Source organism: Sapajus apella, unplaced genomic scaffold, assembly GCF_009761245.1.
Source record: "Sapajus apella isolate SASKATOON/1434 unplaced genomic scaffold, GSC_monkey_1.0 scaffold13, whole genome shotgun sequence".
Classification (NCBI taxonomy): domain Eukaryota; kingdom Metazoa; phylum Chordata; class Mammalia; order Primates; family Cebidae; genus Sapajus; species Sapajus apella.
This window is the reverse complement of record NW_022436953.1, coordinates 336,789-361,258: the sequence shown is the minus strand read 5'-3', so window position 1 is coordinate 361,258 and position 24,470 is coordinate 336,789. Positions and strand designations below refer to the sequence as shown.

Here is a 24,470-nt window from a genome sequence, read left to right as displayed (position 1 = left end):
TTTTAGTAGAGACGGGGTTTCACCATGTTGACCAGGATGGTCTCGATCTCTTGACCTCGTGATCCACCTGCCTCGGCCTCCCACAGTGCTGGGATTACAGGCTTGAGCCACCGCGCCCGGCCTATACTACATGTTTTCATTTATAACTGGGAACAAAATGATGAGAACAGATTGATACATAGAGGGGAACAGCAGACACCAGGGCATTTCTAAGGGTGGAGGGTGGGAGGAGGGAGAGGATCAGAAAAAATAACTATTGGGTACTAGTACCTGGGAGACAAAATAATCTGTACATCAAACCATCATGACATCAGTTTACCCATATAACAAATCTGTACATGTATCCCTGAACTTAAAAGTTAAAAAAAATCATTAGTATGATGTGGCCACTGAACTACCTTAGTATTAAGCTGCCTTAATAAGAGAATAGCTCCTTTGTCCTGGAATAATTTCAATATGTTCTACCAAGAATGGTATTCCATTCTGGGTGCCACCTTTTTAGGAGGAAACTGGCTGACTAGTATATGTCCAGAGAACAACCAGGGAGTCTGGAACCATTTATGCACCATTTTTTGGAAAGAGCTGAGGCTGTTTTCTGAGTTGCAGGGTAAGGGAGATCTCTATTTGAGGTGGAGATTGCTGAGAGGCAGGAAGTGTGGACATTATGGTGGAAGTTCCATCTCTCTTTCCACCCTGGGTGATTACAGAGTCAGGGATTGAAATGGTACTCCCCTGGGGACTATAATTGTTCATGTGAACTAAGTTGGAGCAGTTTTAATGAAGAGAAGTTTCTATTCCATGCTTGTGGGAATATTTTTCTCTTTTCCTCTGGACCTTGTTGTGAGGTGAACCTGTGGTGCCACAGCCATCTTGCCACCAGCTTGCGAATGAAATTTGTGCTGAAGATGATAGAATAGAGAAATGGGAAGAAACTGGGACCTTGGTGATGTGGCTGAACATTTACCAACCCCAAGCCTGCCTGAATGCTGGACTTTGGATTCCAGGAGATAAATGTCTTTAATGTTTAAGGCACTTTGAATTGGGATTTTTCTTGCTTGCAGCAGAACTGTCTGAACAGATTCTGCAAGGTTGGACTAAAGATAAGGATGAGTTTTCACAGATATTAATAATTTGGTTTTTTGTTTGTTTATTTGTTTTGAGATGGAGTCTTGCTCTGTCGTCCAGGCTGGAGTGCAGTGGTGAGATCTTGGCTCACTGCAACTTCCACCTCCCAAGTTCAAGAAATTCTCCTGCCTCAGCCTCCTGAGTAGCTGGGACTACAGGTGCCTGCCACCACACCTGGCTAATTTTTGTATTTTTAGTAGAGGCAGGGTTTTACCATTTTGGCCAGGCTGATCTCAAACTCCTGAACCTCAAATGATCCACCCAACTCAGCCTCCCAAAGAGCTGGGATTATAACATGAGCCACTGTGCCCAGCCCAGTTATTAATAATCCGAAATGCATGTCAGTGGAGTAGACTCAAGAAGGGGACTCTTGAATCACTGTCATATTTAAGTAGAGGCTGACCATGATAAAAAAAAAAAAATCCTTGAGTATAATTTGCACTAAATGATTCTTCAGGTTCTTTCAAACTCTGATCAGCTAAGATTCAAAAATAATTCTCACTAAAGTGTGACTGTCTGTGAAGCTGAACCTTCCCCAGAGCATTTGCATCATCCTCAGTGTGATAACTCAGATGAAGCTTTTATTAGTTGCATGTGGAGGTGGGGGAGGCTTTTGTGCATGAGAACCTTCCAGGTGTTTCTTGCCTACTTGGTATTAGTGGGCCACTCTCCTCTTCCACTATAGGGGTCTGTGTCTCTACTTTTGGAAGATTGCTGAACCTGAACAAAGAGGAAATAAACTATATTGTGACTGCAGGGTTGGCAAAACACGCCATACAAAGGACTACAATATCAAGCAAAGGAAAAGTGAAAAAGAGGAAGGCGTTCAGGCAGTGGGCACAGAGGCTGGCAGGAGTGGCGGAGAGGTGGGTCATAGGTTGCAAGATCCCAGGGAAGGAATTTTCTACCTGTTTTAACCCATGCTCCCTTTTGACTCACACCCTCCTTCTATAGTGCATATTATTAAAATAATAGTTTAAATTTTTAGTTATAGTATAGGCTAGGCACAGTGGCTCACGCCTGTCATCCCAGCACATTGGGAGATCGAGGCAGGAGGATCCCTGGAGCCAGGATTTCGAGACCAACTTGGGTCACATGAAGAAACTATGCTACAAAAATTTTTTTTTTTTTTTTGAAATGAGTCTCTCTCTGTCACCCAGGCTTGAGTGCAGTGGTGTGATCTCAGCTCACTGCAACCTCCACCTCCTAGGTTCAAGTGAATCTCCTGCCTCAGCCTCCCAAATCACTGGGACTACAGGCGCCCACCATCATGCTCAGCTAATTTTTTGTATTTTTAGTAGAGATGGGGTTTCATCATGTTGGCCAGGCTGGTGTCGATCTCCTGACCTTAGGTGATTTGCCCACCTAGGCCTCCCAAACGCTGGGATTACAGGCATGAGCCATGGTGCCTGGTCTACACAAATTAAAAAAAAAAATTAGCAGGGCATGGTGGCATACACCTGTAGTCCCAGCTACTCGGGAGGCTGAGGTGGGAGGATCGTTTGAGCCCAGGAGGTTGAGGCTGCAGTGAGCCATGATCACACCACTACACTCCAGTTTTGGCAACAGAGCAAGCAAACCTTGTCTCTAAGAATAAATAATAAATAAATAAAATTGTAATACAATATTGGCTATGCTTCTAAAAGCTACACAATTTCTCCATTTTAATTCATCACTCTGGCAAGACCTTTGCAAATACTCTCACCTCCTTCTGAGGAGATGAGAACCCTGGGAAATATTCTTCTTGATCCCGATCCCAGTGTTGATTCTAGTGGCTTCTATAACGGTATATAAATGAAGAGTGGAAACCATGTTTTGTCCTCACGCTTGATTCCAAACCAGAAAGTGTGTTGTCTCACTTCATGTCTTGTATTACACGTGACCAAGCTGGGTTTGTTGTAGATAAATGTTTGCAGAAGGTCAAAGGCCTTTTAGTGTGTGTGTGTGCTTAGTGAGGAGGTAGTTAGCAAGGCCAGTGGACTCAAAGAGCATCGGGGCAGGATGGCCCCCAAGTAATCAAATGGTTATTTTCCACTCTGTCTTACTTAATACAGAGGAAGACAGAGGACTCTGCCAGGGGAAGTGGCTCACCCAAGGGCAAGTGGTGAATGGTGGGTTTTTGGACAGTCGACCTCAGGGTATGAGTGTGAGAATGCCCAGGTTTTACTGCAGGGTATCATTTCTTAAAGAATGTGGATTTGCAAAGAAACCAAGCATGATTGGTTTTTCAATTGGTGAGAAGGATAAATGCAAACAAGAGGCAAAAGAAGGCGGTGTGCTGAGGCTAGTTACTGAGTTTGGAAATACTTTTAAGTGTCATGGGGCAGAAGATGGCTGAATCAGCATTTCTGCCTGGTGATGGCAGTTCTCCCTCTCAAACACTGGGCATGTCTGGCATCAGGTGGGCCCAGCCCTTCCTCACTCTGGCTCGGAGGACCAGTGGAGAGAAACAAGCCATGTTCAGAGATGGGCTCGATGCTCCTGCTGGAGGCCATGTGACGAGTGGGCAGCCTGTTCTCCTGCCCTGAGGCCTACCCTCCACCCCAGCATGACCCCCTCTTTCCTCAGACAGGAAGGCCTAGCTTGGCTTGGTTGGGAGGGTCCAGCCTGTCTTTGACTTTGTGTCCTCTCCTGTCCAATCTCAGGCTGAGACCGGCAGCTCAAGTGTTAGATTCCAGCTCCAACATGGAAACTCAAAACTCCCTAGAAAAGTCCCTGTGAAATGCAGATGATTATTCTGCAAGATACAGTTTGACCAGCTTTATAAGCTGTTAATTATTAAACAAAATCAATGTTTTTAGGTTTAATTTGGACTCTTTCAGTTAGAATAACTGAAGGTCATTCTTTCCAAAAAAAACCAAAAAACAAAAAAAAAACTAACAACATCAAAAAACCAAACCCAGAAAGTCCCCGTGTGTGTCTTTGGTGACCCTCTTGGAAAAGGGAATTGGGGAAAAGGCCTCTAAGGCAGCAGTGAAAGAGGTAAGAGCCTGGCTTCCATGTGTCTGGAGTTCCTTGTTGGTTCTTGGTCATTACTGTCACCAAGACTTGAGGATCAGCAAGGCTGGGAGAGGTCTGAGCAGGATCAGCTGGGGCTATGAAATTTGTAATGGCCTCAGGTCATAGCCAGCCCAACAAGGGGACACTCTGTGACTCCAGTAAGATGTAGGGGCCACTGGCCAGCAGTAACCAGCCATGACCACTATCAGTTGGCTAAAGTCCAAAAAAAAAAAAAAAAAATGGATACAGCATAGCAGAGTCTTGTCTCTCAGAGCCTGGAGATGATCCTTTTCTTAGGGTGAAGCTTCCCGACAATGCTTGCTTTCAGAGACAGATGATGGTTTCACAGCTGGCATGGGACAGGCTGAGGACACTGCCAGTGACCCATGGCAAGCAGAAGAGAAGAGAGGAGGTTGTGGCTGTAGGTAGATTCTGGCACAATGCAACCCACCCTGGTAGCCCCTGCTGGAAAGAGCCAAACTGGTGCTTAAGTCACTCTGACCTTTCATTTGTAGGCAAACTGGTTTGGTTGTTTGAATAGTCATACTGCTAAACTATGGTTTTAGGCTACGTCCCATGTCCCTGTGATGGCCTCATACAATTCTAATACGAGCATGCAACCGTGGTGGGTGTTCTTAAGTCATAACTGCTAATAAAAGTACTTGGTGAGTAATAAATTATTATTATTGTTATTAAAATTAACAGTCAGCTTCCTTTTATTGAGCACTTACTATATGGCAGACACAGTGTTCAACAATAACAGTACTGAGAGGTAGGAATTATAATCGCTATTTTATAAATAAGGAAAATGAGGCTTTCGGAGATCAAGTAACTTGCCCGAGATAGCCAGCCAGTAATAGCAGGGACTCAATCCATGTTCTGTGAACTCTAAACTCCATGTTCTGAAGCACTGCCATGTATGTGGTGGCCATGCGAATATGCCTGGCAGATCTCCAGTTGCCTGGAGTAGAACTGACCAAGGGCTCCTGTGCCGCCCTCTGAATCCGTCACAGCTTCTGTTCAAGGCCCTGCTTTCTGCAGGCTGCTCCCAGCTAATAACTGGGCGTGACAGGGATCTTAGGCCCACACAAGACTCTCCAATGGCCAACTTCTGCTTGAGGACCCCCTGACAGATTTGCACAACTTTCCTTAGCCCGCTTGTGGTCTAGGACACTTGCACCCAACCTTCCTTCCCCGCTCTTATTCATTTGGGCTCAGACAGCTACAAGGTTCTCCCATCCTCCCTCCCCATTTTCCTTCCCAGGGACTTTCCCTGACAAAATCTTTGTATGGCCAGGTGCAGTGGCTCACACCTGTAATCCTAGCACTTGGGGAGGCTGAAGCAGGAGGATCACCTGAGGTCAGGGGTTCGAGGCCAGCCTGGCCAACATGGCGAAACCTGTTTCTACTAAAAATTCAAAAATTAGCCGGGTGTGGTAATGCATGCCTGTAATCCCAACTACTTGGGAGTCTGAGGCAGGAGAATTGCTTGAACCTAGGAGGTGGAGGTTGCAGTGAACTGAGATCGCACTACTGCATTCCAGCCTAGACAACAGAATGAGACTTCATCTCAAAATACAGAACAAAACAAAACACCTTGCGTGTTTAATCTCATTTTAGTCTCTGTTTCTTGGAAGACTGGGACTAACACAGTGTAGCATGCAGAATTTTCAGGGCAGCTTGGTTCAGGCTGCTACCATAAATTAGAGGGTTAGACAGTTTCCTGCTTGTCTCCAGATTCCACAATAAAAGCCTCCAGGCACGAAGCCTGGCAGTGGTCCTCCCTGAGGTGTTGTTTTCCCTGCTAGTAACTTATGTGGTTGGTCTTATCTCATTCATCGATTCATCCATTCATGCAAGAAGCATTTATTGATTTCTCACTATATTCTAAGCCCTGGGGTGCAAAGATGAATGAATGTCAGGGAATCTGTTCTTACAGTCTAGTAGAAGAACAATTTGGTCAACAGATAAACAACAATAATTGATTTAACTTTGTCTCGCACTTTTCAGTTTTCAAAGGGCTTCTGCATGTTGATCACTTAATTCCAACAAGTCTGTGCAGCAGACCAGGCAGGCATAAATAAACCCATCTTAAAGGAAAGGAAATTGAAGCTTAGAAATGTCAAGATTACCCAGGAAGTGCCAGAGGTGGGACTTGAATCCAGGTCTTCCGTGGCTGAACTGAATGTGCTTTTCCAGAATCTGTTAGTAACTGCTTTTGTGTTGCTAGGAAATATTAGAGAATATCTTTAGAGTCTTGGCCCTGCTCTTAATATTGGGCTACTAAGGCCAGCAACTCCTGGGTTAAAGGAGTTTTAATTTTGGCGTGTTATTATTTAAGGAGAATTTGGAATGCCCATCTTGTTTCATATTTCTTTAAGCCCTTCGCCAAGAAGCATCGCGCCCCCACCTACACCCAGCCTTGACCAAGCCACAAAGCCAGACTCTGCCTTTCTCGGTGAGGGGTAAGAATAGAAAGTTACCCTTCCTGAAAGTGGAAAGTGAAACTGACCAGCCAGTTCCATTGTTTCAGCTGGTCAGAATGCAAAGGGTCAGCATAAGTGGGGGAAAGTAAACACCATTTCAGCCTTTCCTGGGACTTTGACCCTGAAGTGGAAGAGAGACAAAAGGGAAGAAATTTTATTCTCAATTTCTTCAGCTTAGTGATTGTCAAGAGCTGCCTTCAGCCTCTCAGTTCTTGACTTAGTGAAAATAAATCACATTTATGTGGCCTGCCCCAAACAAAGCCCATTTGTCCATCCTCACACCAGTAAATCCAGACATCAGTGTCTGTCTAGATAAGAATTGATTCTTGAACCAGGAAACCAAGAAGAGCCTGTGAAAACGCGAGTTATTAATGGCCTCATGACAAGCCTGCGTTGTGCCATTTGAATGAAATTTACATAGGGAGAGGAAGCACATTTATAAGTGTCGGAAAGAAATGAAGAAAGAGGAAGCCTTTTTGGGGGCTGTGGTAGCTCCTGCTTTCTTAGCAACACTGGGGTTTCCTGAACGAGGAAACGGGCCTGCAGGCCTCCAGATCTGGGTGCACTGTCTCACAGGTGTGGCTAATGGGATGCAGGTGGATAGTGCTCCCTAAGGATCTTGATAAACCCGGCCAAGGAAGCTTTCCTGTGCTCTTCTTGTTGCCTGTGCTTGGTGGATGCACCCAAGACGCTGAATCCAGGATAGAGGTGGGTTTTTGTGCAGCTCATTTACCATGGTGGGAAAGTAGATTTTTCCCCAACCCTTCCCAGGTTTATGTCCCAGAGACTTGTTGAGGGACTATCAGTCTGTGGCTGGGAAGCAGCTCACCTAGTAGAATCTTTTCTCCTTTTGGGTCATGTTTTCTGAGAGTGGCTGTTCCTTCTGTTCTTCTGTTCACCAGATCTGGAGTTGGGAACTTTGAATTCTACACGTGGTTCTACCATTAAACCAGAAGCTTATGACTTAGGGCCAGTCGGTTCATGGCCCATGCCTCTATTTTTCCATCTACAAAATGGAGATAGTCATCTCTGTCACATGTGCCTGGAGACACTGAAAGGGACAAATGAGAACATATCAAAAAGTTCAGAGGCACCAGGCACTGAGGCAACTCCAACTGACCCTGGACTTCTTGGTTGAGGATACAGCAGCTCTATTTGGGAAAGCTTCCTGAAGGTTGAATTTTTGGAAGAAAGTTAGAGGGCCCGGCCCCAGCTGGAGAGGACTGGGAGAGCCGCAGGCAGGTTTTATCACCGGTGGACAAGGGTGAGCACCACAGCGCTTTCATTGGTTGTCATGGCAGCCTCAGCTGTTTTGCTATTTTTGTTCAAGCTGAAGAGCAGGTAGGGTGGGTTGGGAGGGGAAGGGAAAAGCTATAGTCCTTTGTTTTTAAAAAAACAACAAGAAATGAAAACTTAGAATAGCTCATTTAGAGCTAATAGTTCATTATTTAAGGGGGCGAGGAGTGCTGGATAAAAGTCTTAGAGACCTGAGGTCATCTCTCCTACTGTCCTGCTCCCTTGATCTTGAACCTTAAGTACCTTGAGGAGGGCCGGGTGAATTACCTGATGAATGAAGAAAATACTGCTTCTTGTCTGTGTGAGCTGTAAAAGATTTGGGCTGATGTCGGTAGATCCTTGACCCAGAACCCTCCACCCAGCGCTGCAAATTCACCAACGTGCAGTGAAGCCAGGCAGCCTTAGGAGTCTGCATCTGGCACAGAACACCGAGATGGCAAACTGATTGCATATGACAGGTGAGCCCACCTGCATCCCACAAATTAGCAGCTCCAACTGCCTCTGGAAGCCGGCATGAGATTGTGGGAGGAGTGGATTCGTTCCTCCTCCTTCATTTCTACAACTTTCTCTTTGTTTCCAGGGAGACATTGTAACCACCATGATTGTATTTTTTTTTTTTTTTGGTTTTTTTTTTTGAGACAAGGTGTCACTTTGTTGCCCAGGCTGGAATGCAGTGGCACAATCATGGTTCACTGCAGCCTCAACGCAGGTTTGACCACCCTGGGCTCAGGTGATCCTCCCACGGTTCAACCTCCCAAGTAGCTGGGACTACAGGCATGCACCATGCCAAACTAAATTTTGTATTTATTGTAGAGACAGAGTTTTGCCATGTTGCCAAGGCTGGTCTCGAACTCCTGGCCTTGAGCGATCTGCTTGCCTTGGCCTCCAAAAGTGCTGAGATTACAGGCATGAGCCATCATGCCTGGCCATGACTGTATTTAAAGTCTGAGTTAGGAAAGTGTCCATAGGACTCTGCCTTATCTTTCTGGCATCATGAGGATGATGATAATGATGATGATGGTGATGAAAACAATTATTGATGTCACTTTAACTCACACTAATGCCTCTAAATAATTGTCACCTCCTCCCTCCCCTGACTTTAATGCCAGTAAGATATCTGGTGGGTAAGAAATTGGCATTCTGCTGACCCCCTTACCAGCAGTCTGAGGACTGTATGTGACTTTGGGGGTAGCTGGTTGCTTGCAGGTTGAGCATATCTGTCTCTCTCTGTCGGGAGCTTTGTAAGTGAAAAGGGTTAGTTGGACAGGAAATTCAATACCCATTAACCAAGGTGGGTGAACAAGGGAGAAGAAAGACCTATGGCGATGACTAAAATGAAAAAGCGGTCTTGATGTTTGCCAGGAAGGTGGGGGAAGGCAGGGGGTTATTGAAACTTAAGATTTAAGTCCCACCGTTGCAAACTTCTCACCTCTCACCCTGTGAACCCACATATATTTGCAGTAGAGCAAAGGCTTCTTCACTGGGGTCCACACACTGGGCATTTGGACACTAGGCCAGGCTTGAGGTTTCCTTTTGTGCTTTCTAAGGACATGACAATAGTTGTGATGCTGAATTTCTGAGCTAATAGCCAGTGTAAACAAGATAAATGCAGTGTAAACAGGAGATATGTTTATAGTCTACTTCAGAATCATTTTCTAAGCATATTGTAAAGCATGCTTGCAGTACATTTTCAGACATTGGTTAATTATAGCATCTTATTTGTTCTTGAAAGCAGATAGAGCAGGATGTTGACTTGGTAACATGTTGTTAGCCACTGGTTTGTGTTATTTTATGCGACTGAAGGCAGCGCTTGCTCGGGGCGGGATGGATGGTCAGCCACTCATCTTCTCAATTTTGACTAGACTTTACTAAAGAGCTGATACATTCTGCCTGAATGTCTAGAATTATTTCAAAAACAAGCAAAGACAGTTTTCAACTTAAGTAAAATAAACTGCATTTTCAATCTGTATTTTACAGAATTTCCTTTCCTCCTGAATATTTTTTGCTGGCAGGTCTCCAATATACAGCCTGAACTCCGCTGCATGGCACAGCGTCCTTTCAGACACCCAAGCTCCCTTCCCCTCCCACATAGCCCTTCCCCCACATAGAGGGGGTTTCCTGTGCCCCAGACACATCATATGCTCTCATGCCTTTGTGCCTTTAATCACGCCTTCCCTCTGCCAGGATAGTCCTCCCAACTCTCCTGTGTGGTCTCCCCAGTAGCAGTGAGGACAGAAATTTTCTCACTCTTCCATTTCTTGGGGACCCTAGGATACGCTTTGAGTATTTATTATTCATTGATAAATAGTGAGTATTTATTTGTTGAAGAGATAAGGAAATGAACAATGAATTATTTTATTACTTTAACTAGAAAATATCATGCCTTTTTCACAGAAGGGTAACTGCAGCATCCCAATGCTATTTGACTGAGGGGGACAAGGCTTGCCTTCTTCATCACTTAGGGAGTTTTTCTCAACTTCTCAATTTTTCACGTGCAAGGACTTTTCTAAACACTTAGAAACATTAACTTAATTTAGTTCTATTTATAGTCTCATCATAAAGGTTCATCCCTGGTGATAAGGTATCACATAATTCTCTTTTTTTTCTTCTGAGACACGGTCTCGCTCTATCCCCCAGGCTGGAGTGCAGTGGTGCAATCTCAAATCACTGCAACCTCCACCTCCTGAGCAGCTGGGACCACAGGCACACACCACCACGTCCAGCTATTTTTTTACATTTTTTGTAGAGATAGGGGTCTCACAATGCGGCCCAGGCTGGTCTCAAACTCCTGAGCTCAAGCTATCCACCCAACCCAGCCTCCCAAAGTGCTTGGATTATAGGCATGAGCCACCTTGCCCTGTCTCTCTTTTTTTTTTTTCATGTGGGGCCTCATCTTCCCAATTTGGTTAGAAGCTCCTTAATGGACACAGCTGTACGGGACACAGCTGTACGGGACACACTTCTGGGATTCCTTCGTGGGATCCAGGCCAGTGCTAGAAACGCGGCAGATGTGTTCAGTAGATTCTTGCCTCATGACTAGGAAATGTCGTAGTAAGCTCAGGTTTTGGAACATTTTGAAAAATAGCTGTTTCACAATTTCATCATCGTGGCTTAGGTAGGATGAATACACATCATTACAGCTGAGAAATTTCATCCTGAGTGGAAAAGCCTCTGTAAGTTTCTCTAAACCTTAGGTAACTCTCTGTATTCCTGCCCCATTTGTGTGGTGGTTAAATTTTATTTTGTTCTATTTTTGAGATGGAGTCTCACTCTGTCGTCCAGGCTGGAGTGCGGTGGTGCAATCTTGGCTCACTGTGGCCTCCGCCTACCAGGTTCAAGTGATCCTCCTCCCTCAGCCTCCCGAGTAGCTGGGATTATAGGCATGTGCCACCATGCCTGGCTAATTTTTGTATTTTTTTAGTAGAGATGGGATTTCACCATGTTGGCCAGCCTGGTTTCAAGCTCCCGACCTTAAGTGATCTGCCTGCCTCGGTCACCCAAAGTGCTGGGATTACAAGCGTGAGCCACTGTACCCGGCCCCTTGTGGTGGTTAAATCTGAGTCCTCAACTTGAAATACAAATGCAGAGGAAACACAGCCCTTTTTTCTATGAACCTTAATACTTGGGTTGTTTGTCTGCATCCTTCTAAGAAATCTTTGAATCTTCTTCACTCTTTCTTTTATCAGCCGCACTGGAAGTCTTGGACGTGAACCATGATACCTCTCTCCTTCGTCCCAGCACAGAGACACACAGGTTCCCCTGACTAGCCCCAGTGACTGTTTCTGTTTAATTCCATTTGTTACTAGATTGCTGGCAAGCTCTTAAATCTCAGGTGAAACTTATCTCCTTAGTTTCCTTCTCTGTTCACTTTATTTTTCCTTGTTTCTGAAACTTGGAGAAAGAATTCAGCATGTTTATGCTACAAGCCTTCATCCTGCCTTCCCACCTTGACTTAGTAAAGTTATTTAAATTTAAAAAATTAGTTTAACAAAATGGAAGCAATATAGCATAATGCAGCGTTTCCCAAATGTCAGTCATTTGAGAACCACCAACCTTGTTTTTGGCTTATGTTTGTACCATAGTGCTACTGTTTTCTTACCATACAATTTACACATTTTAAGTGTACAACTCAGCATTTTTTGGTGTATGAGGTTAATTTTCAAAAGTTGTGGTAAAATGTAGGTAATAGAGTATTTGTCATTCCCACCAATTTAAAGTATACAATTCCGTGGCATTAATTACATTCACGATGTTATGCAACCGTCACCACTATTTCCAAAATTTTCCCATTGTGCTATTAACTTCATATTTTCTTTAAATCAATTTATACTTTCTAAGTAAGTTTATTTTAAAAGGAAACTTTGCCACTGTACATGAAAAAAGAAACCAGTATCTCTTGATATAGATGGAAGGTAGATGTAAACATATAGATAATAAAAAGTACACATTGGTATTACATTCTGTGGTATACAGATTCCTACAGAAGCCTGTGAGCTTAGGGCACTGTCCCCTGTATGGTGCAAAAGGAGACATGCATGGTAAAGAGGTGTTGAAGGCATCCTCTTACTAGTTGAAGTCTTTGTTTTTGATATAAGTGAAACTGAAAGATTTGAAAGGGGATTGCTTTCTTAATGTGTCGTTCAGTGTTTTTGAATGTTTGCTGTATGCTTTATTTTTTTTTCTTAAAAAAATTCTTTATCACCCAACTTGATGGTGTACACTTTAGAATCATCCCTTTATCACTAGGGTACATGGCTCATGGTATGGGAAACCCTGGCAGATGGATGACAGCATGGGTTTGGTTAAATTGTTGTTAGATTGCCTTACAGCACACACTGGGTGGCTTGGACACTGTACTTAGATTTCGGCTGTAAAATGTGCAGAAGGATACCAATCTAGTTGCTGGAATAAAATGCAATCATTTCTGTTGTGTTTTGCATAGTTCCTGGCATATCGTAACTGCTCAAAAAATGACAGTTGTGTTTGTTTTTAAGAACCATGCTTGTTTATGCATTTCTCAAGGCTTAATATTGCCTTACAAAAGGAGTTAGTTTGCGTCTTCTGAAAAACATTCTCCAAGATCAGCAAATGTCATTCTTTTCCACACCCCTTCCAGAGCGCCAATTGAGTACCAGGCATGGTGTAGTGAAAAGAGGCAGTAAGCATTGCAGTGTGAAAGCTCAGTTGGAAAATGGGAGTGTGCAGCCTTGGGTTGGAGGCTGCTAGGGCTGGTTCAATTGGCATGAAATATTTCTTGACTTAAACCCCATCCTTGTAATGTGCCTGTTTGCCGTGGTGGCGGGTCACCACATACCTAACCAAGGCAGCATTGCTCAGAACAAGGCAGCACCTTTAGGTGTCAGTGACAGCCCAAGCTCCAGGTTGTGTCTCATGAGCTTCAGAGTCACACCCCCAGACCAGGAATAGGAAGTGATGCCACCTTCCACTGCCCTGGGCCACATCTAGAAGGGAGGCAGGGCAGTGGTACTTGGGGGTAGGGGGTGGATTCCTATCTCTGCTCCATGCCGCTGCTTGACCTTGACTGAGTAATTTCATTCCTTCTGGGTACTGTATTTTCATCTATAAAATGGGAATAAGACATTGATTCCTATCTTACAGGTTGTTTTGGGGATTAAATGAGATTAGGACTATTGAGCAGTCTCCATAATATTTTATAAACAGAATAGGAACTTTGATCATTATCATTATGAGTGATAATAATGACTGTCACCAGCTCTTACCAAGCATGAGCTACTCCATGTAGCATAGTTATGGATCCAGATGCATACATATATTTATTGCATTTCAACTTCATACAGTTTTCTTCAGATCCAAATAGTGTATAGATTCCCCTTAAAAGAAAAAAATATTACAAAGCTTTAGTGTCGACAAATTAATGATTTTGATGTTGTCTAAATATGCATAGACATATTTAACTTTTTAAATTTATATGTTCTATAGTCATACATATTTAATTCTGTTTTTTTCCTCTTGTTTTTTTTTTTTTTTTTTTTTGAGATGAAGTCTTCCTCTATCACCCAGGCTGGAGTGCAATGATGTGATCTTGGCTTACTGTAACCTCTGCCTCCTGGGTTCAGGCAATTCTTCTGCCTTAGCCTCCTGAGTAGGTGGGATTACAGGCACACACCACCATGCCCGGCTAATTTTTATACTTTTTTGTAGATATGAGGTTTCACCATGTTGGCCAGGCTGGTCTCGAACTCCTGGCTTCAGGCAAGGTAACCCCGGCCTCCCAAAGTGCTGGGATTACAGATGTGAGCCGCCACACCTGGCCCTATTTAATTCTTTATGTTTATTGTTCTTTCCCAACTCTGAAAGCAAAACAAATGAATAAGACTTAAATACAGGTATAAAATACATAAAAGGCAAATCGACCACGTTGGTTTTGTCATAGAGGATGCTGCTTTATTGTGACAGTGTCCTGTGCACTGCGTGGAGGCCGTGGTACTCACCAATCCGTTGGGAATTTTGCTGCATCTCCCCTGTGTTATTTTGGGGCTTGGATCTCCCACCACTTTTCTCTATTTAAAGTAGTGTACAGGAAAATCTCCTGTGTTCAGTTGGCACAAATGCCTCATTTCCATATCATCCTGCCCCGTTCTTTCCTCAGTAACCACTGACATTTAGCCTAGCATGACCTACCTGCAAAGCGATTGCAGACATAAGCACAGGCTCAAAATCCTGTGGTAGGACTCCCTTATAACGTGGTCATTCAGATAATCTGAGAAGTTCTTGCATCCCATTTAAAAGGCATTATCATCTAAATGAAGAGCCCAGACACCAGTTCTCATAAAGAGCATATCTGAGGACTTTCAGCAGACGCTGGTCTGAGAGACAGTGACTCATATACTGACTGGATCGCCAAAGTATTTGAAGCAGTCTTCAAAATTAAACACAATATAAAAAAGAGAAATAGGCAAGACCAAGGACCTGGACAGGAGTGTGAAGGAGGTTAAGAACCAAATTCGTTACCAAGCTACCCACCTTTGGCAGCAAGGGCCAAAGGTGAAATATACCAATGTTTGCTCATTCCTTTTGTCTAATAAGTAAAAGCACCTAAGTTCTCTAAGGAGACAGACTTTTCCTGTCATGAATTCAAGGAGTATTTATTACATGGATCCTTTATAGATGATACTTTCAAGAACCAGATGCACACAGAAAGTCTTTTTCAATCATTTCTCCAGAGTTTCTCTAGACTTCATAAAAGCTGAGAGGATATTGTGAAATTTTAAAGCAGTGAGGATGCTATTGGCATCTTTTTTTTTTTTTTTTTTTTGAGATGGAGTTTCGCTGCTGTTGCCCAGACTGGAGTGCAATGGCACGATCTCGGCTCACCGCAACCTCCGCCTCCTGGGTTCAAGCAATTCTCCTGCCTCAGCCTCCCGAGTAGCTGGGACTACAGGCACGCACCATCATGCCCAGCTAATTTTTGTATTTTTAGTAGAGGCGAGGTTTCACCTTGTTGACCAGGATGGTCTCGATCTCTTGACCTCGTGATCCACCCGCCTCGGCCTCCCAAAGTGCTAGGATTATAGGCGTGAGCCACCGCGCCTGGCCACTATTGGCATCTTAATAATACTTTACACTGGGGAGGATCCTTGAGGTTTTCAGAGTACCTTTGCTCAAACATTTATTATTTGGGTCTGAGGAGAGCAAAGGTGATATTATCTTCAAAGGGGGAAGTGGTCCAAGAGGGATCTACATGTTCAAGTGGGAAAGTCTGAGACCACCCCACTCTGTCAGGTGGGTTAGAGCGGTGCTTATGTCTGAGTGGGCATTTCCTTTGAAAGAAACTTTTAATCTGCTGAAGTACTTGGCCTCTGGCCCTGTTGGGACTCTGCCTTCCCCATAGTGCATTGTGGAAGAGGCCACTGTGGCTTGTCAATCAGCGCCATCAGAATAACCCTGCAGAATGAACGACATCCTGCCTGACTTCCTGAAATGAGTGAGCTGCCAGTGGCTATCTAAGGTGACTGAATGAATGGACCTACTGGAAGGAACTGTATTTTGTATGGCCTGTCTGAATGCTGGGAAATATCTGCCAAGTACGGCTCTGTTAGGATCAATCTCATTTGTGTCAAGCTGGGCTCTTGGGCAAAATGATTAGCTAATAGATTGCACTGGTTTCGTGCCTATTTTTTAAAAAATGATTGGCTAGTAGAGTCAGTTGCTACTTTTTCTGTTATCCTACCCCCATTATCAAACAAATGCTTTCTCACGATGGAAAATACTAAAATACATAAAATGATAGAAGGAAGGAGGGAGGGAGAGAGGAAAGAAGCATGCAGAATCCAGCCACACATTTTCTTCTGACCTTTTAAAATGCATTTTTTATGTAATTGAAATCCTGCAACATATGATATATAATTTTATATCCTGCTTTTTTGCTTCGCATGCCATAAGCTTTTACCCACGTCACTTAGAACTCTTTGAAAATAATGTTTTGAATATTCTTTTAGGTTGTTTTCAGTTTTTTTTTTTTACTGGTGCAGAGGCTTTTGGTTCAGGATCTTTATTTTGGACTTTTATTTTTCTTCTTAAGAGAGACTTCTGGAAATAGAATTATGTGGCAAAAGCTGTGAACATTTTAAAGGCCTACTCTTTCTCTAGATGTGGACACATGGCTTTCCAGAAAGACTGTGCAGTTTGTACTTCCCTCAGCAGCTAGGGAGTATCTGTCCTCCAGTTACCTCTAAACAGTGCCCTGAGTACTTCACAGCATTTTCTAATTTGAAAGGTAAAATAGCAAGAAAGCATATTTTCATTTGCATTCTCATGATGGTTAATGAGAATGAATGACATTTTATTTGTTTGAATGGGAAGGTAATTTGTATTCCTTCTTTTATGAATTGTCTTCTTAATGGTTTTGGGGTGTTTTTAAAGAGATTTCTATGACATCTTCATATGTTAAGATTAGCGCCTTGTCATATTTTCATATTTACTTCAAATTTTTAAACTGTTTGTGATTTGCCTTTTTTGTTTGTTTGTTCATTTGTTTTTTGAGATGGAGTCTCACTCTGTTGCCCAGGCAGGAGTGCAGTGGTGTGATCTCGGCTCACTGCAACCTCCACCTCCTGGGTTCAAGTGATTCTCCTGCCTCAGCATCCCCAGTCGCTGGGATTACAGGTGCATGCCACCACGCCTGGCTAATTTTTGTATTTTTAGTAAAGATGGGCTTTCACCACGTTGGCTGGGCTGGTCTTGAACTCCTGACCTTAGGTGATCCACCCGCCTCAGCCTCCCAATGTGTTGGGATTACAGATATGAACCACTACACCTGGCCTGCCATTGGTTTCTTCATCGAGGTATAATTCACATACTATCAATTTAGCCATTTAAAGTGTACAATTCAATTGTTTTTCAAGTATTCACAGATTTATGCAATATTCACCATAATCAATTTTAGAATATTTTCAATTTTGGAATATTTTCAATCAAAACTTTAGAATATTTTTATCACCTCAGAAAAAAATTCCATGCCTCTTAGCTATTGTCCCACAATCTTGCCAATCTCCCTAGCCCAAAGCAACCACTAATCTACTTTCTGTCTCTATAAATTTGACTGTCCTGGACACATCACATATTGGAATCATATAATATGTAGTCTTTTACGACTATCTTCTTTCATTTAGCATAATGTTTTCAAGATTCATCCATGCTGTAGCATGTATCAGTACATCATTCATTTTTATTTATCTATTTTAATAAGAAAAAGTATATCTATTTTTCATCTACAACATGTTGTTTTGAAATTTATTTCTTTTATTGTTGAGTAATGTTCTGTTATATGGACATACCACATTTTGTTTATCCCTCATTGTTCGATGGACATTTGGGTTGTTTCCATCTTTTGGCTATTAGGAACGACACTGCTATAGCATTTTGATTTTAGTTTTTTGTTTGTTTACTAAAGTTTTAAATTTATGTTATCAAGTCTGGCTCACTGAGATTGTGATTTTTTTTTAATTTGTTTGATTAACAAATATATGTCTGAGCATTTTACCAAACTACTGGTAAAATGCTCAGACATATATTCTTAATCTCCCCACTGACCCGGGCTTGGGTTTATTAACATTTGTTTATTTTTATTTTGGATTTTAACCTCGAATCCATCTAAATTTCATTTTGGAGTAATAAGAATCAGGAAGAATCTAAATAATACCCGTCACTTTTCCCTCTCCCTCATAGATAATATTTTCTGGCACCATCTGCTGAATCATCCTTCACACTAACCATTTTATTTAGTCCATATTGATTTCCTTTTTCTTTTTTTTTAGAGACAGGGTCTCTCTCTGTCACCCAGGCCGGAGTGCATGGCGTGACTGCATCCTCCACCTCCTGGACTCAAGCAACCCTCCCACCTCAGCCTCCCGAGTAGCTGGGACTACAGGCACATGCCACCATGTCCAGCTAATATTTTTGAATAGACTTTATATTTTAAAGCAGTTTTAGGTTCATAGCAAAATCAAGTGGAAAACACTCGAAGTTCCATATCTGCTCTGCCCCTGCATACATATACACAGCCTCCCCCCACCTCCATCAACATCCTGCAGCAGAGTAGCCCATTTGTTAATGCTGATGAATCTACATTGATGCATCACGATCACTCACCCAAAGCCTATAGTTTATATTAGGATTCACCTAGTGTTGTATATTCTATTGGTTTGGAGAAACGTCTAATAACATGCACCTACCAGTATAGTATCATACGAGTAGTTTCATTGCCCCAAAAAGCCTCTGTGCTCTGCCTGTTCATTCTTTCTTTCCTCCTAACCACGGGTAACCACTGATCCATAGTTCTGCCTTTTCCAGAACATCATATAGTTGGAATCATACAATGTGTTTTCAGATTGACTTCTTTTTTTTTTTTTTTTTTTTTTTTTGAAATGGAGTTCCTTATTGTCTCCCAGGCTGAAGTGCAGTGGCGTAATCTTGGCTCACTGCAAACTTTGCCTCCTGGGTTCAAGTGATTCTCCTGCCTCAGCCTCCTAAGTAGCTGGGATTACAGGTGTGCACCACCATGCCTGGCATATTTTTGTATTTTCACTAGAGACAGGTTTTACCATGTTGGCCAGACTGGTCTCAAATTCCTGACCTCAGGTGATCTGCCTACCTTAGCCTCCCAAAGTGCTGGGATTACAGGGGTGAGCCACTGCACCTGGCTCAGATTGACTTCTTTCACTTAGTAATGTGCATTCAGGTTTTCTCCATGGCATTTCAGGGCTTGCCTTCTTTTTAGTTCTGAATAGTGTTGCATTGTCTGGAGGTACCACACTTTATCCATTCACCTACTGAAGGACATGTTGGTCACTTCCAAGTTTTGGCTGTTATGAACAAAGCTGCTATAAACATTTGTGTGCAGGTATTTGTGTGACTGTAAGTTTTCAACTCTATTTGTTAATATCAAGGAGCATGATTGCTGGGTTGTTTAGTAAGCTTGTGTTTAGTAAGCTTGTGTTTAGTTTTGTAAGTCTGTCTTCCAAAGTGGCTGCACCATTTTGCATTCCTACCAGCAAAGGCGAAGAACCTCAGCAAAGGATGCAAGTTCTTGTTGCTCCACATCCTCACCCTCGCCAGCATTTGGTGGTGTCAGTGTTCTCGATTCTGGCCGTTCTAATAGTCGTGCAGTGCTATCTCATTGTTATTTTAGTTTTCATTTCCCTGATGACATATGATGTGGACCATCTTTTCAAGATATACAGATGTCTTATTTGATGAAGTGTCTGTTCAGGTATTTTGCCCTTTTAAAAATCAGGCTTTTTATTTTCTGCCTGTTGAGTTTTAAGAGTTCTTTGTATATTTTGGGACAAGTATTTTATTAGGTAGGTCTTTTGCAACTATTTTCCCCCAGACAATGGCTTATTGCTGCATTATCTTGACAATGTCTTTGTACTGGTTTTTAATGCTTTTTTAAATTCCTATTGTTTTTAGGGGAATGAAGCTTTAATTCTGGACTATCTCTTGTATTCAGTTGCTGTGTCCATTCTCTTTTTAATAACTTTAATATAAAATAGGACTATCCTTTATTATGTTTTAAAACTTTACTAGAAGACATAATACCTATATAAATGGAGTTTTCCAGGATAGAAAAAAATTAGTATTGTAAAGAAGAATATTGTCCCAAATTAAATTCAATTCAAAGAAGATTGTGTGGCTTTCACTCTAAATATTATTTTTAAACTGAGGAAGGTTTTTTCACTGTTATTAAATTTTTTTTCATGGTTATTGATTTAGTCAGGTTTTCTACTTCTTTAAAGACAATTTCAATACTTTATATTTTTCTATTAAAATTGCACTGAGATTTTCTTTTCTTTCTTTCTTTTTTTTTTTTTTTTTTTGTAGAGACAGGATTTCGCCATGTTGCCGAGGCTGGTCTCGAACCCCTGGCCTTAAGTGATCCTCCCACCTCTGCCTCCCAAAGTGCTGGGATTACAGGCATGAGCTACCACATCCAGCTGCACTGAGAGTTTCTTAGCAAGGAATTCCCTCTTTAATATGAATTCTTAACATAGACTTTTCACTTCAATGCGTTTCTTAAAATTTCCCTATGTGTAGTTACCATTCCTTTCTCATTTGACTAATTTATATTTTCTCCATTCTTTTCTAAGTTACATTTACTAGGGCTTTGACTCTTTAGCCAGAAGGCTAGTGGGTCAGTAATTTGAGAGAAATAAAGGATTTTTCTTTGTTGAAACAATGGTAGACTGCACTGTGGGTCCATCCCAAAGAGGTAATACCTGTGTGATATATTACAATAGGTAACTGGCAAGAGTTTGAGCCACTCCAGCCGCTGTGGCCACTCAAGTACTATCTAAACAGTTCTGGAGCAAGACATAGTTCCAGGGAGCTTCTTTCTGTTTTAAGTAACCGACTGAATATTTCAAGTCCGTGGGATTATTTTCTCATCCCAGAGGGATCTCAGAAATACATTTTAAAATGGCATGTCCAGGAATCTAATAATAATTAACTGAATCTTAAGAAGAAGACTATGAATTGTCCCTATCTTTTTGGCTTTTTCCATTACAAGCTCCTTTGCTGGGTAAGGGTTGCTTGGGTGGCATTTATAGCTCTGTCCAGGGCTATGGGCCCTGGCTGTTTTAGAGGTGATCAGTCAGGAGAGAAGGGTGTGGGGAAGGGCATCGCCAGCAGAGAACATGCCAGCCTATTGTGTTGGCTTTTGCAGGGAGTGAGAGGAGGGCCAGGAGGATTGGAAAGGAGAATTGGAGGAGACTGGTGGTTCTGATGCCCTGCTAAAAACTGTATCACCTTGCTTAGAACACCCCAGGTCGTTTGCTCTACCTCTTAACACTAGATTTTGCCTGATGCACAAACAGGGTCTTTGGCAGCATTCAAATAGGCCTTCTGCAGTAGCATGTTTTGGGAAAAATAACAGAGAGGGGAATAGTGGCAAGAGTACGTGCCTCATTGCACGTTGCTCTCTGGGGCAGCCCATAGATACTCAGCAGTCAGATCCAGGCTCTGGGATGGGACCTCCACTCTAGGCTATGGAGCTTTTAAGCTGCGTGGATAGGGAAGAAGCCCTGGTCTCTCCTCTGGCCTGAGTAGGCCAGGGATCAGTGCCTTATAGTTACAGCAATAGGATACAGTGGTACTGTGGCCCTGTGGTCCTGCCCCCACACCCCCACCTCAGCCTTTATGGTTGTGTAAGCACAGCCTCTTCCTAACATGACCTAGGGTCTAGGGTGAAAGGCTGTGGTTGCAGCTTTCTAGGGTTCCTATCAGCAGCTGATTTGTAGCCCTAGCATTCTACCAGGACAGTTGCCACAAACTCTGTGGAGGCTAATTTTCTCCTGGGAAACCAGCCTGCAGGAATCAGCCAACTAACCCTTGCTTCTCACCTCTCCTATCCTTTTAGATGATGGACTCTCTGAAGGCAGGGTTAGTGTCTGATTCATCCTTAGGTTCCCTCAAGTACCTAACACATTTGGTTGGTTGTAAAAGTGGTTAAGGAATGAATGAGAGCAAGCCCAAAAAAGAGACTGATGAAACTTCTGTCTCCTCTCAACCATTTTTTTTTTGAGATAGAGTTTCACTCTTGTTACCCAGGCTGGAGTGCAGTGGCACAGTCTCAGCTTACTGCAATCTCCACCTTCCAGGTTCAAGTGATTCTCCTGCCTCAGCCTCCCAAGTAGCTGGGATTACAGGCATGTGCCACCACACCTGACTAATTTTGTATTTTTAGTAGAGATGGGGTTTCACCCTATTGTCCAGGCTGGTCTCGAACTCCTGACCTCAGATGATCTGCCCGCTTCAGCCTCCCAAAGTGCTGGGATTACAGGTGTGAGCCACCACACCTGGCTCTCTCAACCATCTTAACTATCTTGGAATTCTGTCCCTCTTTGAGGATCTGGTGCTTTGAACCATCTCCAGAAAAGTAGAGGCAAAGAGGCATGCGCGCACACACACACACACACACACAATCTTGCACACAACCTCAGAGGTAGGTCTATCAATTAACAATTCCTGGTTAAGAGCCCCTGTCTTCGAGCTCTGGTAGGTTCTCAGCAGCATCTCATTCTGTGCCAACACCCCACACATTTGCACACCCCTGCTCACCAGCCTTGACTCTGTGCATGCTCTAATCTTCCCATGGTACAGGTATTCCACATTTATCTAAGGTTTGTTGAAAATAATTGCTTTTCACTGTTGCTTCCAGAGGGGATACATTGGCTAGCCATTACCCTGAGACCTAGTGGCTTTCTAGACAGTGCAGATTTTACCTGATGTTCCAAGAATGACCTTTAGGTGGACAGTCTCTACTTGAACCCACCTAAGGGGAAAGGGCCTCCTTTCTTTCCTCACTCCTCTTCGTCTCTGCAGGAAGTCTGGAGGTAAAGCTTCCAGAAACCCATTGGTTAAGACCAAACCTCAGACTTTCTGGCCTTCCCCTCCACCACAACCTTCCCTCTTGCTTTCATCCTGCCCTGTGGCCTACATGCTGGTTGGCTTTTCCCCACTAGGTCCTCTTTCATGATTTCCTGAGTCAGTCCCTTCTGCTTGCATTTGTTCGACCTTCAGAGCCGTTTCCTATTTTGCAATGTTTAGGGCTCTCATGGGGTGGAACATGCCCACCAGTTCTCCTTCCTGCCATTCCCATTCAGTGGTGTCCTCTATTTCGTAGATTCTGGCTGTGACTCAGTCACTGACACTGAGCCTGAGGACGAGAAGCCTGTTTCCTACTCAAAGCAGCAGAGCCTGCCGACGGTGACGTCACCTGGGAACCTGATGGTGGTGCAGCCGGACCGCATTCGCTGTGGGGTAGGCACTGCTGGGGACCTGGTAGCTGGATGTCAACACTTGGCCTTTTCAAATGCATGCATTTGTTGTAGTAAAGAGAGCGGGTTCTCATGTTGCACCTCAGCATAATTGCAGCCTTCCTTTGGGATTTCCTTTGGGTACCCTGTTACCTGGGCCCTAAACACATCCAGTTCCCTTGAGTAAGAAAGAGACTAGACCAGGGAGATGTGTGTCATCAGTCTAAGACCTCATTTCTATGGATCAATAACACGGAGCATCCAGGAGACCAGCAGACAGGAGCATTCCAGACACTAATGCTAACCCAAGAGTTAAAGGCCTGTGTCTCTTCCTGGTAGTCTAGTACTGGGAGGAAGGAAATGCATCTTGGGCATCTGACAGCTTGCTTCTCCATTGCTGGCCACCACCATGGCCCAAGGAAGTCTTGAAGCTTGATGGCTGAAACTCACTGGCCAATATTGCTTTTTAAAGGGATCAGATTAATGTCTTATATCATTTGACTAGCATTTTCAGGGGTGGGGCATATCTTAACTGAGGACTTGAGTATGTGGCCCAATTGATGAGCCACTGCCATTTGAATCCTACCCTAGTACTGATGGTTTTTTTATTATTTTTCCTTTCCTAATTAAAAATGTGTGACACTTATGATAGTTCAGAGCAGCAGAATGCTTCCTTAATGGATACAAGCTCTTTGCTAAAACGGCTCTGTGGGCTCCTTGAGGCGAGAGGGCATGGGAGCCTTGGCAGTGGGCAGCACTGGCTTCCTCACCCTTGTGAGTGGTTTCATGCCGGCTGAGGCCACGAGGCATTTGGCAAGCACTTCCTACATGGGGTTGCTAACTGCTTCTTTGGCCCAGATTTAACTGATAGACATTGTATTATTTGTTTCCATGCTGCTGATAAAAACATACCTGAGACTGGGCAAGTTACAAAAGAAAGAAGTTTAACTGGACTTACTGTTCCACATGGCTGGGGAGGCCTCACAATAATAGCGGAAGGCAAGAAGGAGCAAAGGCATGTCTTACATGGATGACATTAGGCAAAGAGAGAGAGAACTTGTGCAGGGGAACTCCTCTTTTTAAAACCATCAGATCTCGTCAGACTCATTCACTATCATGGGAAAGTCCTGCCTCCCATAATTCAATCATCTCCCACCAAGCTCCTCTCATGTGGGAATTGTGGGAGTTATAATTCAAGATGAGATTTGGGTGAGGACACAGCCAAACCATATCAGACATGTTTGGTTTGGACTGCACAGTGTTTATT

The 24,470-nt window shown here is 43.2% G+C and overlaps 1 protein-coding gene across 1 annotated transcript in view; it reads left to right on the top strand.

The window, feature by feature from the left end:
- PIK3AP1 (phosphoinositide-3-kinase adaptor protein 1) overlaps positions 1–24,470 on the top strand; it is a 129,930-nt gene that overhangs the window by 43,706 nt on the left and 61,754 nt on the right. Inside the window, 1 exon segment of the mRNA XM_032281153.1 lies at positions 23,071–23,207. Coding sequence (XP_032137044.1) covers positions 23,071–23,207 — 137 coding nt within the window.